The sequence below is a fragment of the Elephantulus edwardii genome, unplaced genomic scaffold, assembly GCF_000299155.1.
Source record: "Elephantulus edwardii isolate Elephantulus edwardi_28Jun2011 unplaced genomic scaffold, EleEdw1.0 scaffold00101, whole genome shotgun sequence".
Lineage (NCBI taxonomy): Eukaryota > Metazoa > Chordata > Mammalia > Macroscelidea > Macroscelididae > Elephantulus > Elephantulus edwardii.
The window spans coordinates 8,422,375-8,434,269 of NW_006399851.1; the positions used below are offsets into that span (position 1 = coordinate 8,422,375).

Below are 11,895 nucleotides of genomic sequence, written 5' to 3' on the forward strand. Positions count from 1 at the left end.
TGTGAAGCCAAACATCCTGCAATTGTTAACAACCTCAATTTCTAATCCATTCATTATGGTGCTGCCAGTCGGCCCAGTGGTGAGAAGATATTGAGCTTTAATTCATATTGAAGACTATAATCCTTAATGTTCTGCAACAAATGCTTCAAGTCAGCCTCAGTTTCAGCAAACAAGATTATATCATCTACATAACATAGGTTGTTGATGAATCTTCCTCTAATCCTGATGCCACATTCTCCTTATAAAGACCAGCCTCCTGAATGACCTGTTCTGCATATAGATTGAAAAGGTGTGAAGACAGAACACATCTCTGATATACTCCCTTCCTGATTTTTACTGTTTTCTGGTCCAAGTATGGGTTTCACATAAGCACAATCAAGTGTTCTGGGATTCCCATTCTCCTCAAGGTTAACCACAATTTGTTGTGATTCACACAGACAAATGCCTTTGCATAGTCAATGTTAACACAGATAGATATCCCTCTGGTACTTTAAAAAAAAACAAACTTACAAAAAATGATCTATGGAGAGTGTCTGTCTAAACTTTGTTTTTTATTAAACAGCAGCTGATTTAGAAGTTTTAAAAAAACAAACACAAAATTTCCATGACTACTAGCACTATTTAAAACATGTTTGCCACAACATAAACAGTCTTCCAAGTATCCTGAAAAATCTACCACCAGGAGAAGATAAAATAGATGAATGGAATCTTCTAAGACTCAAATCCCTATGAACATCCAAAAATTTCTCCAACAGAGTAAAATAGGAAGCCACAGACTGGGAAAAAGTATTTGGTAATGACATATCAGATAAGAGACTTATATCCAGAATTTATAAATACTTGAGCACCACAAAAGAGAAAGGTAAATAATCCAATAGAAAAATGGGCACAGGATATGAACAGACACTTCACCAAAGAAGACATTCAGATGGCTAACAAGCACATGAAGAAATGTTCAAAATCCCTAGCTCTAAGAGAGATGCAAATTAAAACAACTATGAGATATCATCTCACCCCAGTCAGAATAGCAAAATTTAACAGAACAGCAAGTAACAAATGCTGGCGAGGTTGTGGAGAAACTGGAACCCTTATTCACTGTTGGGGGGAGTATAAAATGGTGCAACCACAGTGGAAGGTGGTATGGCGCCTTTTCAAATAGTTGCAAATAGAGGATACAATTTGACCCAGCAATTCCACTACTGGGAATATACCCCAAAGAGACCATAACTGACATTCAAGCAGATATATGCACACCCATGTTTATTGCGGCTTTGCTCACAATAGCAAGGCGTTGGAAACAACCTAAGTGCCCATCAACAAATGAATGGATAAAGAAGTGGTGGTATATTCACACAATGGAATACTACACTGCACTGAAAAACAAGGAACTCACACAATAGTATTCAAAATGGGTGACCCTGGAGGACATTATGCTGAGTGAGGTATCTCAGTCACAAAAGGCCAAATACTTCATGGTGCCACTGTTGTAAAACAGGACTCACATCGGGGTTGGAGGAGGCTGAGAAAGATGGGTTCAATAATGTATACTGCATTGAAACAGATGATGGAGAAAACAGTTTAAAAGGGATATGTGATTAGGTATTTTTGGAATGACAGGTATCTAGAGCAAAGGCTACATTGTGGAGTGGACCTGGAGAGGGTGTGTAAAACAATGGAAGAATTTTTGTTTTACTTTTACAAGAGGGTAGTGTACTAGGGGGGAGGGTTAGGAGGGGAGAAAAGTGAAACAATGAATGAATGGAAATCCAAAGTCTCTGTAAATTTTTACTGAAAACAATAATTAAAAAATGTTTGGAATTATACTATACCTACTAAAATAAATCCTTTTATTTTTAATAAAATTAAATTTTGTTACTGTTAAGACCCAAAACTCACAGTGCCATTGAGTGGTTCTGTTCTGACTCAGCGACCACTTATCTAGTTTTCAAAGCTACAACTCTTTAAGGAAGGAAGAGACCGCTCATCTACTGCCATGGAGCTGCTGGTGCATCGAACTGCTAGTCTTTCAGTTACACGGTACATCACCAAGGCTGCTGAGACACAGCCGAGCATACATCATTTGTTAATTTCTACATGTACAATTTAGTGGTTGATGACAGTCTTCAAGTTGTAAGACCATTTTCACTCTTTCCTTAGTCGTTTCTCACTCTTTCCTTAGTTATTCTCCATAAGCTCTTTGGCCCCCAAAATTTCTGTCTAATATTTTGAGTTGCTGTTGTCAATTTGAGCCATATAAAAGGATTTTTTTTTTTTAAAATGAGCACTAACACTCAAGCTGACACTCTTTACTAGTTAAGAGAAACTACTGTTTGGTTTGGGAGCTCTGGTGGCCTACTGGTAAGAAATTGTGCTGCCATCCTAAAGGCACAAAGTTTAATTCCACCAGCGGCTTCAAGGGAGAAAGATGGGGAATCTCCTCTCAAGTGATTTACTGCCACTGAAAACCTGTTGGAGGGTCAGCTATGAGTCAGTTCGGACTTAATGGGACAGACCACCACCACTTTCATTTTAAGGAGGCTTCAAGAGGTGATTCTGGCTTAAGGTTTAAAGATGTTCTCTGGGTAACAACTCTAGGAGACAAAAAAAAAATCTGGATTCCATACAAATTTAAAATTTTGTTCTGTAGTTCCCTTTTCGTTAGATAAGTTATATTAGGATTCTTCCAGAGAATCTTTACCAAAAATGTTCAGCATAATGACATCAAAACACTAACCAGTTCTTCTGGTCTCATGGGAAATCAGGCGGCTGTTTATGAAGGCAGTTTGCCACACTTTTTATTCTCCTATTTTTTACTCTCCTTCTTCCGTTTCTCCAGGTAAATTAAACTCTTTCTGAAAGTGAGGAAATTGAGGTTTTAAGGGACATTAAGTATCTTGTTGATTCTAAAATTAATTTCTACAAGCCTGGAACGGAAATCACTAGTGACTCAACTTTCAGCCAAACAACAGACAGGTCTATAAGATGATCAACAACCACGAGGGTGAAATGAACTCCTTAGAACAATTGTCCACATAAGCTCAAAAGGGCAGCACTGGCCCAGAGACAGAGCTCAAAACACTGGACAAAAAATGAGAGGAGAACAAATGGAATTGGGAACCACAGGAGGAAGTGAGAAGAATGCGGTTACAATGTGGGAGACTGTAATCAATGTCAGAGACATACCCATTTTCCATATTGTCTATGCTGCTTTGAATTAATTACTTGGAACAGAGACCATCTTGCTTGCAAAGCTGAAAATATTTCATATTTGGCCCTTTGAAAAAAAGTCTGTTGACCTCTTGCCACACATTTCATTTTCTTTTTTTCTTTTTTTTTAATTTTGCGTCCTCCTAATTTTGATTCTCCTTCCTCTGCTTTTCTATAGAGGGCCCACAGGTAGCTGCAGCAGTACCTGAAGGCAGAGGTAGCCCCTGAAGACTCTCAGAACTCATGATCACCCCATCCATCAACAGCCCCAACACTGTCCCTCACCAGCTGGGGTAGAAAGTCCCGGTACTTCTGTAACTGGTTCATAAAGCATCGGACAATCCAGTAACAGTCGACGTTATCTTCCACCATCTCTTCCATGGCTTTAGCGATGGCAATAAAAACTTTATCTTCTGGCTCCTGAAAGATGAAGAATAACTATTCAGAGAGAGGCAATAGAAGAGAGAAACAAACATTTCTTTATTTAAAATGAAACTGCCACCTAAATGTTGAAGAGGCTGTGGGATCAAAAGGCACATCATCTATCAATATAGGGAAGATTACATTAAAGATTAAGAAGGAAGAATTCTAAAAGCCTATTTTCATGAGTATTGCTTCGGAAGGGCTGAAAACTCAAGGATTTTTCAACATATGACATCAGGGCCATCACAGTGACAATGTCAAGCAAGGCACTATTAGCATGTCCAAAAAATACTCACAGGGTTAGATGAGAATTTCCTTTAAAATAATGTGACCAAAGAAATTTGTCAAGACAGTAGTCTACACATATATCTACTCACAACTTTACAATCTGATATCTTGCACATAATAATTTGTGCATTAATAGGACAGATTTGCACGGTGGTAGCTGGTGGCAAAGCATCCCTTTCCTTGAGGAAGGTCTCCAGGCAGCCTCCAGGTAACCAAGCACTAAAGCCAAAGATGAAGAAACTGAAGATTCCTATCAACTTCTGCAGTTTGAAATGGATACAAAGTGCAGCTAAAATGCATTCATTAATAACTGGTTACTGGAATTCAAAAGAGAAAAGCAAAAGATTGGTAGTTGGAAAATAGCGCTTTAGTGCTAAAAATGAGGTCAAAGATGACACGACAGACTGTACAATCAGCAATTTATTCATTGCAAGTAAATATTTTTAAAACCATAAACAATGACCACAGACATGAACCTCACCAGAAGGAATACAAAAGAATCAGGTCAAGTGCATCTGTGTAAGGAGAATGAAGAAGCTCATTACCGTCAGTCAGGACAAGGCCAGGGGCTAAGTGTGGAACAGATCATTTACCTGTTGACAGGCAATTCAAAATGAAGCTGAAAAAAATGAAAATAAGCTCCTGAGAATCAAAATATAACCTTGGGTAATACAACCCACTTGAATTCAGAGATGAGTTCAAGAATATGTTGATGCTCTCAACACTATGACCTAAAACCAGACCAGTAGTGGGATGACATCAAAGATGTCATCCAAAAAGAAAGCAAAGGTCATTACACACACACACACACACACACACACACACACACCCTCTCCTGTTACATAAATTTATGTGACACCTCTCTCAATGCCTAGGCCAAAGGAAATTAAAGGTTTTTTTAAAAGTAGCCTTTTAATCCTCAAGGAAAGAAAAGATGTCACATTGGACTTCACAATTCAAGCCCTGGTAGGGTAGAGCACTGTTTAGACTCAGTCATGGTAGTAACATCTAATTACCTATGGTTAGAAGTTTGAGTTGTCACAAGAATACACAAAGCATTTTTTATGTTTCTCTTATTCCATTATGCCATAAAACTAATAAATGGATAGAACAAAGGTCATGTTAAGACAATATGGTGAAACTCTCAATAAACAAAGAGTCTTAAAAAGGTCATTACAAAGACAGGAAAGGACCATAGCTGACATCCAAGCAGATATACGCACACCCATGTTTATTGCAGCTTTGTTCACAATAGCAAGGAGTTGGAAACAACCTAAGTGCCAATCAACAAACGAATGGCTAGAGAAGCTGTGGTATATTCGCAAAATGGAATACTATGCTGCATTAAAAAACAAGGAACTCATGAAATATACAAAATGAGTGACTCTGGAGGACATTATGCTGAGTGAAATATCCCAGTCACAAAAGGACAAATATTACATGATGCCACTGTTGTAGAATGGGACTGTCCTTGGGGTTGGGGAGAGACTGAGTAAGATGGGTTCAATAATGTATACTGCACTGAAACAGAGGAGGGAGAAAACTGTTTAAAAGAGATATATAACTAGGTATTTCTGTCATCACAGGAGACTAGAGCGAGGGCTACATGGTGGAGGGGACCTGGGGGAGGGTTTGTAAAACAATGAAAGAATCTTTTCTTTTACTTTTCCATAATTTTTGGACTCATGTACTTATAACTTGTTAGTCAAATTTGTGTCTTCTAGGTTGCAACACCCCCATGATACATCTTCAAGGATATGAACATGTATGGCCAAGCACAATCAATAAGAGTGCATCTAAATTCCAAAATCAATCTCCATAACAGTCTATATGTTTCCTACTGCCAAAGGGGCCCTTTAGAGTAGTGAGAGAAGATCTTCACCCTGAAACCCACAGCGTCCCTTTTCAGCAGGAAGTAGCTAAGAGAATACGCCATCCCCTTTTCCTTATGACTCAGGGTGAAGTCTCTCTCAGGGAGGAGTGATAGGGAATGGCAAAGGACACACTGAGAAAGAAGATTAATCAGAACTGGCTTTGACAAGCACTGTGGCATTTGGACAAGAACAAACTGGGAGGAGGGTAGAGAGAATAGTGCAACAATGAATGAATGGAAACCCAAAATCTCTGTAAATGTTTATGAAAATTAATAAAATATAGAAAAAAAAACCAAAGGAAAAAAAAAAAGACAGGAAAGGAAGGAAAAAAATCAAAACAAATGTCAGAAGAGACTCTGAAACTTGCACTAGACCCTAGAGAAGTTAAAGAAAGATGAAAAAATGATGTGGTAAGAGAGCTGAAAGCACACTTACTCAGTGCTGACTCAAAACTTACTCACACTTACTCAACAACTGACTTGTAGTTGACCCTCCAGCAAGTTTTCAGCAGCTGTAAATCACATGAGAGGAGAATGTTCATCTTTCTTCCACAAAGTAACTGATGGATTTTAACCACCTGCCTTTGGGTTTGCGGTACACTCCTCAGCCAGTGAGAGCTGGGTAAGTGAGAACTCCCTCAAGTAATAGAACAGAACCATAGATTTGATATATGCTACTTCATAGACAATCAGAAAGCATATACAATTAACAACTATTAAAAATATTAACTGTAAGAGCAATTAACCACACGAGTGGGGGCAGGGCGGAAATAAGCATTCATTCCAGAAAATTTCTGAGGACCTTTAAGAAAAAGAATCAAAAATAGTAAAAAATAAATTTTAGAATTAAATACTTAAAGATCAAATCCTTGATTGTTATACTTACTTTTAGGGGTGTTTTCCCCCCACTTAAAAAAAAATGTATGAACCAGAACTGCATTGGCTTGAAGGAAAACTTTAAAATCTGCTATTCCTGGAATCTTCTTAAAAATGGCAATGTTTTTAAAAAATGGTAATGTTTGTGTAGTTGCTACCTGTAGCAATGTGGTATTCATATCAATCATTTACTGATGAATTTCATTTTCATCAAGAAGTCTATAAAATCTCAGAGGTAGGAATATTTAAGGGTAACCAAACAATGTGCAGCATCAAAAATACTGAATTCTGCTTTCACAAAAGTGAAGAAAAACATCATTCTCAGTATATAAAACTTCTGGAAAAAGATCCTCTACATGTGTACGTGTGAAAATATTATACATAAGAAGAAGCAACTTATTGACAGCTGGGGCCCCATCTCATTTGTGCTTACATAATTACTATTTAAATAAATAATCACGACAAGTCAGTTGTCAGGTTTCAGAAAATCATAGTCTTCTTTCAAAAGGTCCTGTCATAGTTTAAGGAAGTGTGAATCTTCATTTGAGGACAAGCTCTTCCACCTGAGCTAATACTACAGATGTGGCTTCAAGAAGTTGAGTTAATGAAAATGCTTCATCTCCAATCTGCAACTTCATTTCATCAAGAGGGCTCACCATTTAGCTGCTGTTCCTCCTTACAACGTACCAATCCACACTACTGGAATGCTAGGAGAGCATAACGAGACGTCTGAAAACAAGGGAGAAGACTGAGGTGGTGGAGTGGTTCAAATGACAATTTTATAAGGGCTGTGAAGAAGGGTATGAAAACAGTCAAGACAACAAAAAGACTATATACCTTGTCCAGCTCAGCCAAGGTGAATGGTGATACTAAGAGAGCTGAACAGAGGATTTTAAATGGATGTTCTAGAAAATAACGTATTATAATGAAATGAACAAAGACCTGGAGTTAGAAAACCAAAAGAGAAGAATACGCTTGGCATTTCTCAAGCAAAAAGAACTCAAGAAATCCAAGCCTTGAGCTGCCAGAGGGAGTTCTAATGGCTTAGTGGCAAGGAGTTGCGCTGCCAACCTAAAGACACATGGTTTGAATCCACCAGCTTCTCTAATGGAGAAAGATGGTGGTTATCTCCTCTTGTACAATTTACAGCCTTTGAAAACCCATTGGAGGAACTGCTATGAGCTGATTCCAACTCAACAACAACACTATTTACATGACTGAAAGATACACAGACAAAATATTAAAAGGCACAAGGAGCATTAAAAGAAGATGGAAGAAATAGATAGTGTCATTGCAGACAAAATATTAAATGGCACAGGGAGCATTAAAAGAAAATGAAAGAAATAGTGTCATTGTACTAAAAAAAAGTAAGCAATGCTAAATCAATTCAGGAAAATCATGTTCCAAGAATCTATGGAGTTTCAAAAAACAGATGCAGTCTTGACATTATCACTCATCTCAGTTAAGAAATTTGGGAGCTACCCTCAGCAACCAACTGGAAGAGATCCAGACTGTGGCCATTCCAAAAAAAAAAGGTGACCCAACATAATGTAGAAATTACCAAACATTATTATTAATATCACACACAAATAAGATCTTTCTAGAGATTATTTAAACAGCTGGAGCGGTATATTGACAAGGAATTGCCAAAAATTCAAGTTGGATTCAAAACAGCCCGTGAAATGAGGGACATCACTACTGATAGAAGATAGATCTTGACTAAAAGCAGGAAATATAAAAACGATGTTTACTTGTATTTTACTGACTATGCAAAGGCTCTGATCTGTATGGATCATAATAAATTATGGATAACACTGAGAAGAATGGGCATTCTTGGACATTACAGTGTGCTCATGAGTAATCTATGCATAGACCAAAAAACAGAGGAAAAGAACAAGAGAACTTTTTTTGTTTCAAATGAGGAAGGTGTGTGCCATGGTCATATCCTTTCACTATACCTATCTAATCTGTATGCTGGACAAATAATCCAAGAAGCTGGACTCTATGAAAGACTCATCAACAATCTGTTATATGTATATGACACAACCTTGCTTGCTAAGCATAAAGAGGATTTGAAGTACTTAGTGAAGATTGAAAACAAAAAAAAAAAAAACCAAAACACCAAACAACAAAAAACAAATGAGGCAAATAACCAGATTAGGAGATACAAGTTATGACACCACAAGTGATCTAAGGGAAATAAAGAAGACTAACACATAGTTCAAAGAGATCATACTATGCATCCAAGTGAATTCTGTATGAGATATTAAGAGTTTTAAAGTGACTATCTAAGACAGAACTCTAGCTCACTATTTACCAGGAGGAAAATGATAAGAAGGTAACCAAATGTTTGGTGAAAAAAACAAGTCTACACAGATGAGCCAAAAATTCATCTATCTTGAGATCAGAAGAACTAGATAGTGCCCAGCTCCCACCACCAACTGTTCTGAATGAGATGATGGTCTCAGTCAGACGGACCACAAGAGATGGTCCAGGATGTTGTTGTTGTGTACTTTTAAGTCAGAACTGACTCATAGCTAACTCTTCAGTGGGTTTTCTGAGGCAATATATTGCATGGGAGGAGATGATTCATCTTTCTCCCATAAAGCAGCTATTTGGTTGATTTAAACCACATGCCTTCAGATTGGCAGTGCAGCTCCAAACCATTAAGCCACGAGAGCTAGAATGGAAGGAAAATGTGGAGAAAATTCTTTAAAAAAAAAAAAAAAAAAAGCTAGACAAATTAGAACAGAAAACAAAAGACTTCCAGAGAGATTATTGCTGTGAGACAGTCTTTAAACTTCAAACAAGCCTATTTCAGAGATTACCTTTTGGAAAATAGCACCTTCCACACAAAAGAAAGAGAAACTATAAAGTCAGCAATTCTTCAAAAACAAAGGTAAGGAGAATTTCTGGTGAAATGGTGAGGGCTAAATGGGAAATTCGACTCTCTCCCACAGGTACACCAAAGAGACAAGAAGTCATCCAAAAGAAGTGTTCAAACACAGAGTTAATATATCTTCCAGGGGAAGAATGTCTCATGGAATCTATTACAAGGAATTCAGAAGAACGATGGTCAAGTGTTTTCACAAGATGGAAAAAAGAATGAAGAACTGAAGGAATCCACAAGCAAAAATTCAGAAGAATTTTAAAAATCAATAAGATAACACCAATGGGCATCACCTCCATGTTTCTTTTCAGATAGGGAAGTCTGTCCCTTTCAGGATATAACTTTCTAATAAATCTATTATTACTATTTTACCAAAAAAAAGTTAAAAAAAATAAGAGAACACCAATGTAAAACTAGAAGATACCAAAGAATAAGGCACCATAATCCAGAACAGTAAAACCAACATTTCAGAAGCTATGAACATGTTGGAATGACAAAAAAGTAGAACAGGAGAAATGGAACACCAAAGCAGAAGACAAAGCCCTCAAATGCTAATCTTCTGGAGAAAAACGCAGAAACAAGGAAGGACATGAAGAACACATAAAGAACTACGGGGATACTAGAAACAACCTATGTGTGACTGGCATTTCGGAACAGAAAAAGGGGGTGAGGGTGGAATCACTAAGAAAACTGGAAGAGTCACTAGAATCAGTGGTGCAGGTATCATGAAAAATGAGAAAATACACATGCAAGAGGTTAAGCAAACCTCAAATAGGATAGACTTCAAAAGAAAAACAACAAGACTTATCATAATCAATTCTCCAAAACTAAAAAGGATACAAAACTGAAAGTCGCTTGAAAAAAAACAAGAATGATCTATAAAGAGCAACCAGTAAGACTAAGTTCCGATTTTTCAGCAGAAACCATGCAAGCAAGCAGGCTTCTGGCACATACAAAACAATGAAAGAAAAAACTGCCAAGCAAGAATCCTGTACCAGCAAGACAGTTCATCAAATATTGATAGTGAAATAAGGGTATTCTCAAAACAGAAGAAACTGAGGAGAATTCATGAAAACCAGAGCAGTTACAAGAAACTTTACACCAAAGGCAGTTCTTCACCAAGAGACAGCACAGAAAAGCAGATAAAACAAAGTAATCATCAATATCACAAAAAAGATACAACAAAATGGCAGCATATAAAACCTCACCTACTGACAGGTATACTGAATGTGAACAGATTAAAGGTACCAGTTTAGAGAAAAGGAGTAGCAGAACGGATAAGAAAACAAGACTCATCAATATGCTATCTATAAGAGACATACATGAGAAGTGAAGATAGACTAAAACTCAAAGGATGAGGAAAAAACATATCAAGCAAGTGACAATCAAAACAAGGCAGGAGTGGCAGTATTAATCTCTAATAAAATAGGCTTCAAAGTAAAATCCAGTATAAGAGACAAGGAAGCTCATATAATGATTAAATGATCAACAGAACAAGAAGACATATGTTGTTATTGTTGTTATGTGCCGTCAAGTCGTTTGCAACTCAGTGACCCTAAGTACAACAGCCCTAAACCCTGCTCTATCCTGTGCCAATTTCATTGCCTCTGACACACCCATCCCGATTACCGCAATCACTGAATCAATCCACCTTATAGGGGGCCTTCCCCTCCTGCACTGTCCCTCCACCCTACCAAGCATGATGTCCTTCTCCAAGGACCAGTCCCTCTTTACAACATACTCAAAGTATGTTAGATGAAGCCTCAGAATCCTTGCCTCCAAAGAGCCGCCCGATTTGACCCTTTCCAGGAAGAATGTTTGTTTTCCTAGCAGTCCATGGTACCCTCAATACTCTTCTCCAGCACCACAGCTCAAAGGTGTCAATTCTCCTTCTATCCTCCCTATTCATTGTCCAACTCTCTTAATTAATATTTAAACACCAAGTGGCCTAGTGTCAAGGAGCTGCACCGCAATCCCAAAGGTGTGTGGTTTGGGGCCACCAGCCACTCAGTGAGAGAATAGGCAATCTCCTCTTGTGTGATTAACTGCTTCTGAAAATCCACTGGAGGATCAGCTATGGATCAGTTCCAACTCCAGTGTAGTGTAGACAACAAAACACAAATGTAATAGCTGCAAAATATACAAATGCTAACAATAGCACAATAGTAAGAAACTTTAATAGACCACTCTTGAAAAGGAAACAAAACACTAAACTCAAAAAAGATGGAGAAAAACTAAATGACACAATTAACCAGCTCAACTTAATAGACATCTATAGAATAGCCCATCCAAAAAGAGCTCAATATATATATATTTTTTTAATTATTATTAAATTTTT

At 37.6% G+C, this 11,895-nt stretch overlaps 1 protein-coding gene across 3 annotated transcripts in view; it reads right to left on the bottom strand.

The window, feature by feature from the left end:
- Positions 1–11,895, bottom strand: part of TBC1D7 (TBC1 domain family, member 7) — a 38,256-nt gene that overhangs the window by 14,798 nt on the left and 11,563 nt on the right. For 2 of the 3 annotated variants that reach the window (XM_006891611.1, XM_006891610.1), the window contains one exon: positions 3,493–3,627. The exons of the other annotated variant lie outside the window; for it this stretch is intronic. In XM_006891611.1, coding sequence (XP_006891673.1) covers positions 3,493–3,627 — 135 coding nt within the window. The remainder of the gene's footprint in view (positions 1–3,492; positions 3,628–11,895) is intronic. 3 annotated transcript variants of the gene reach the window in all.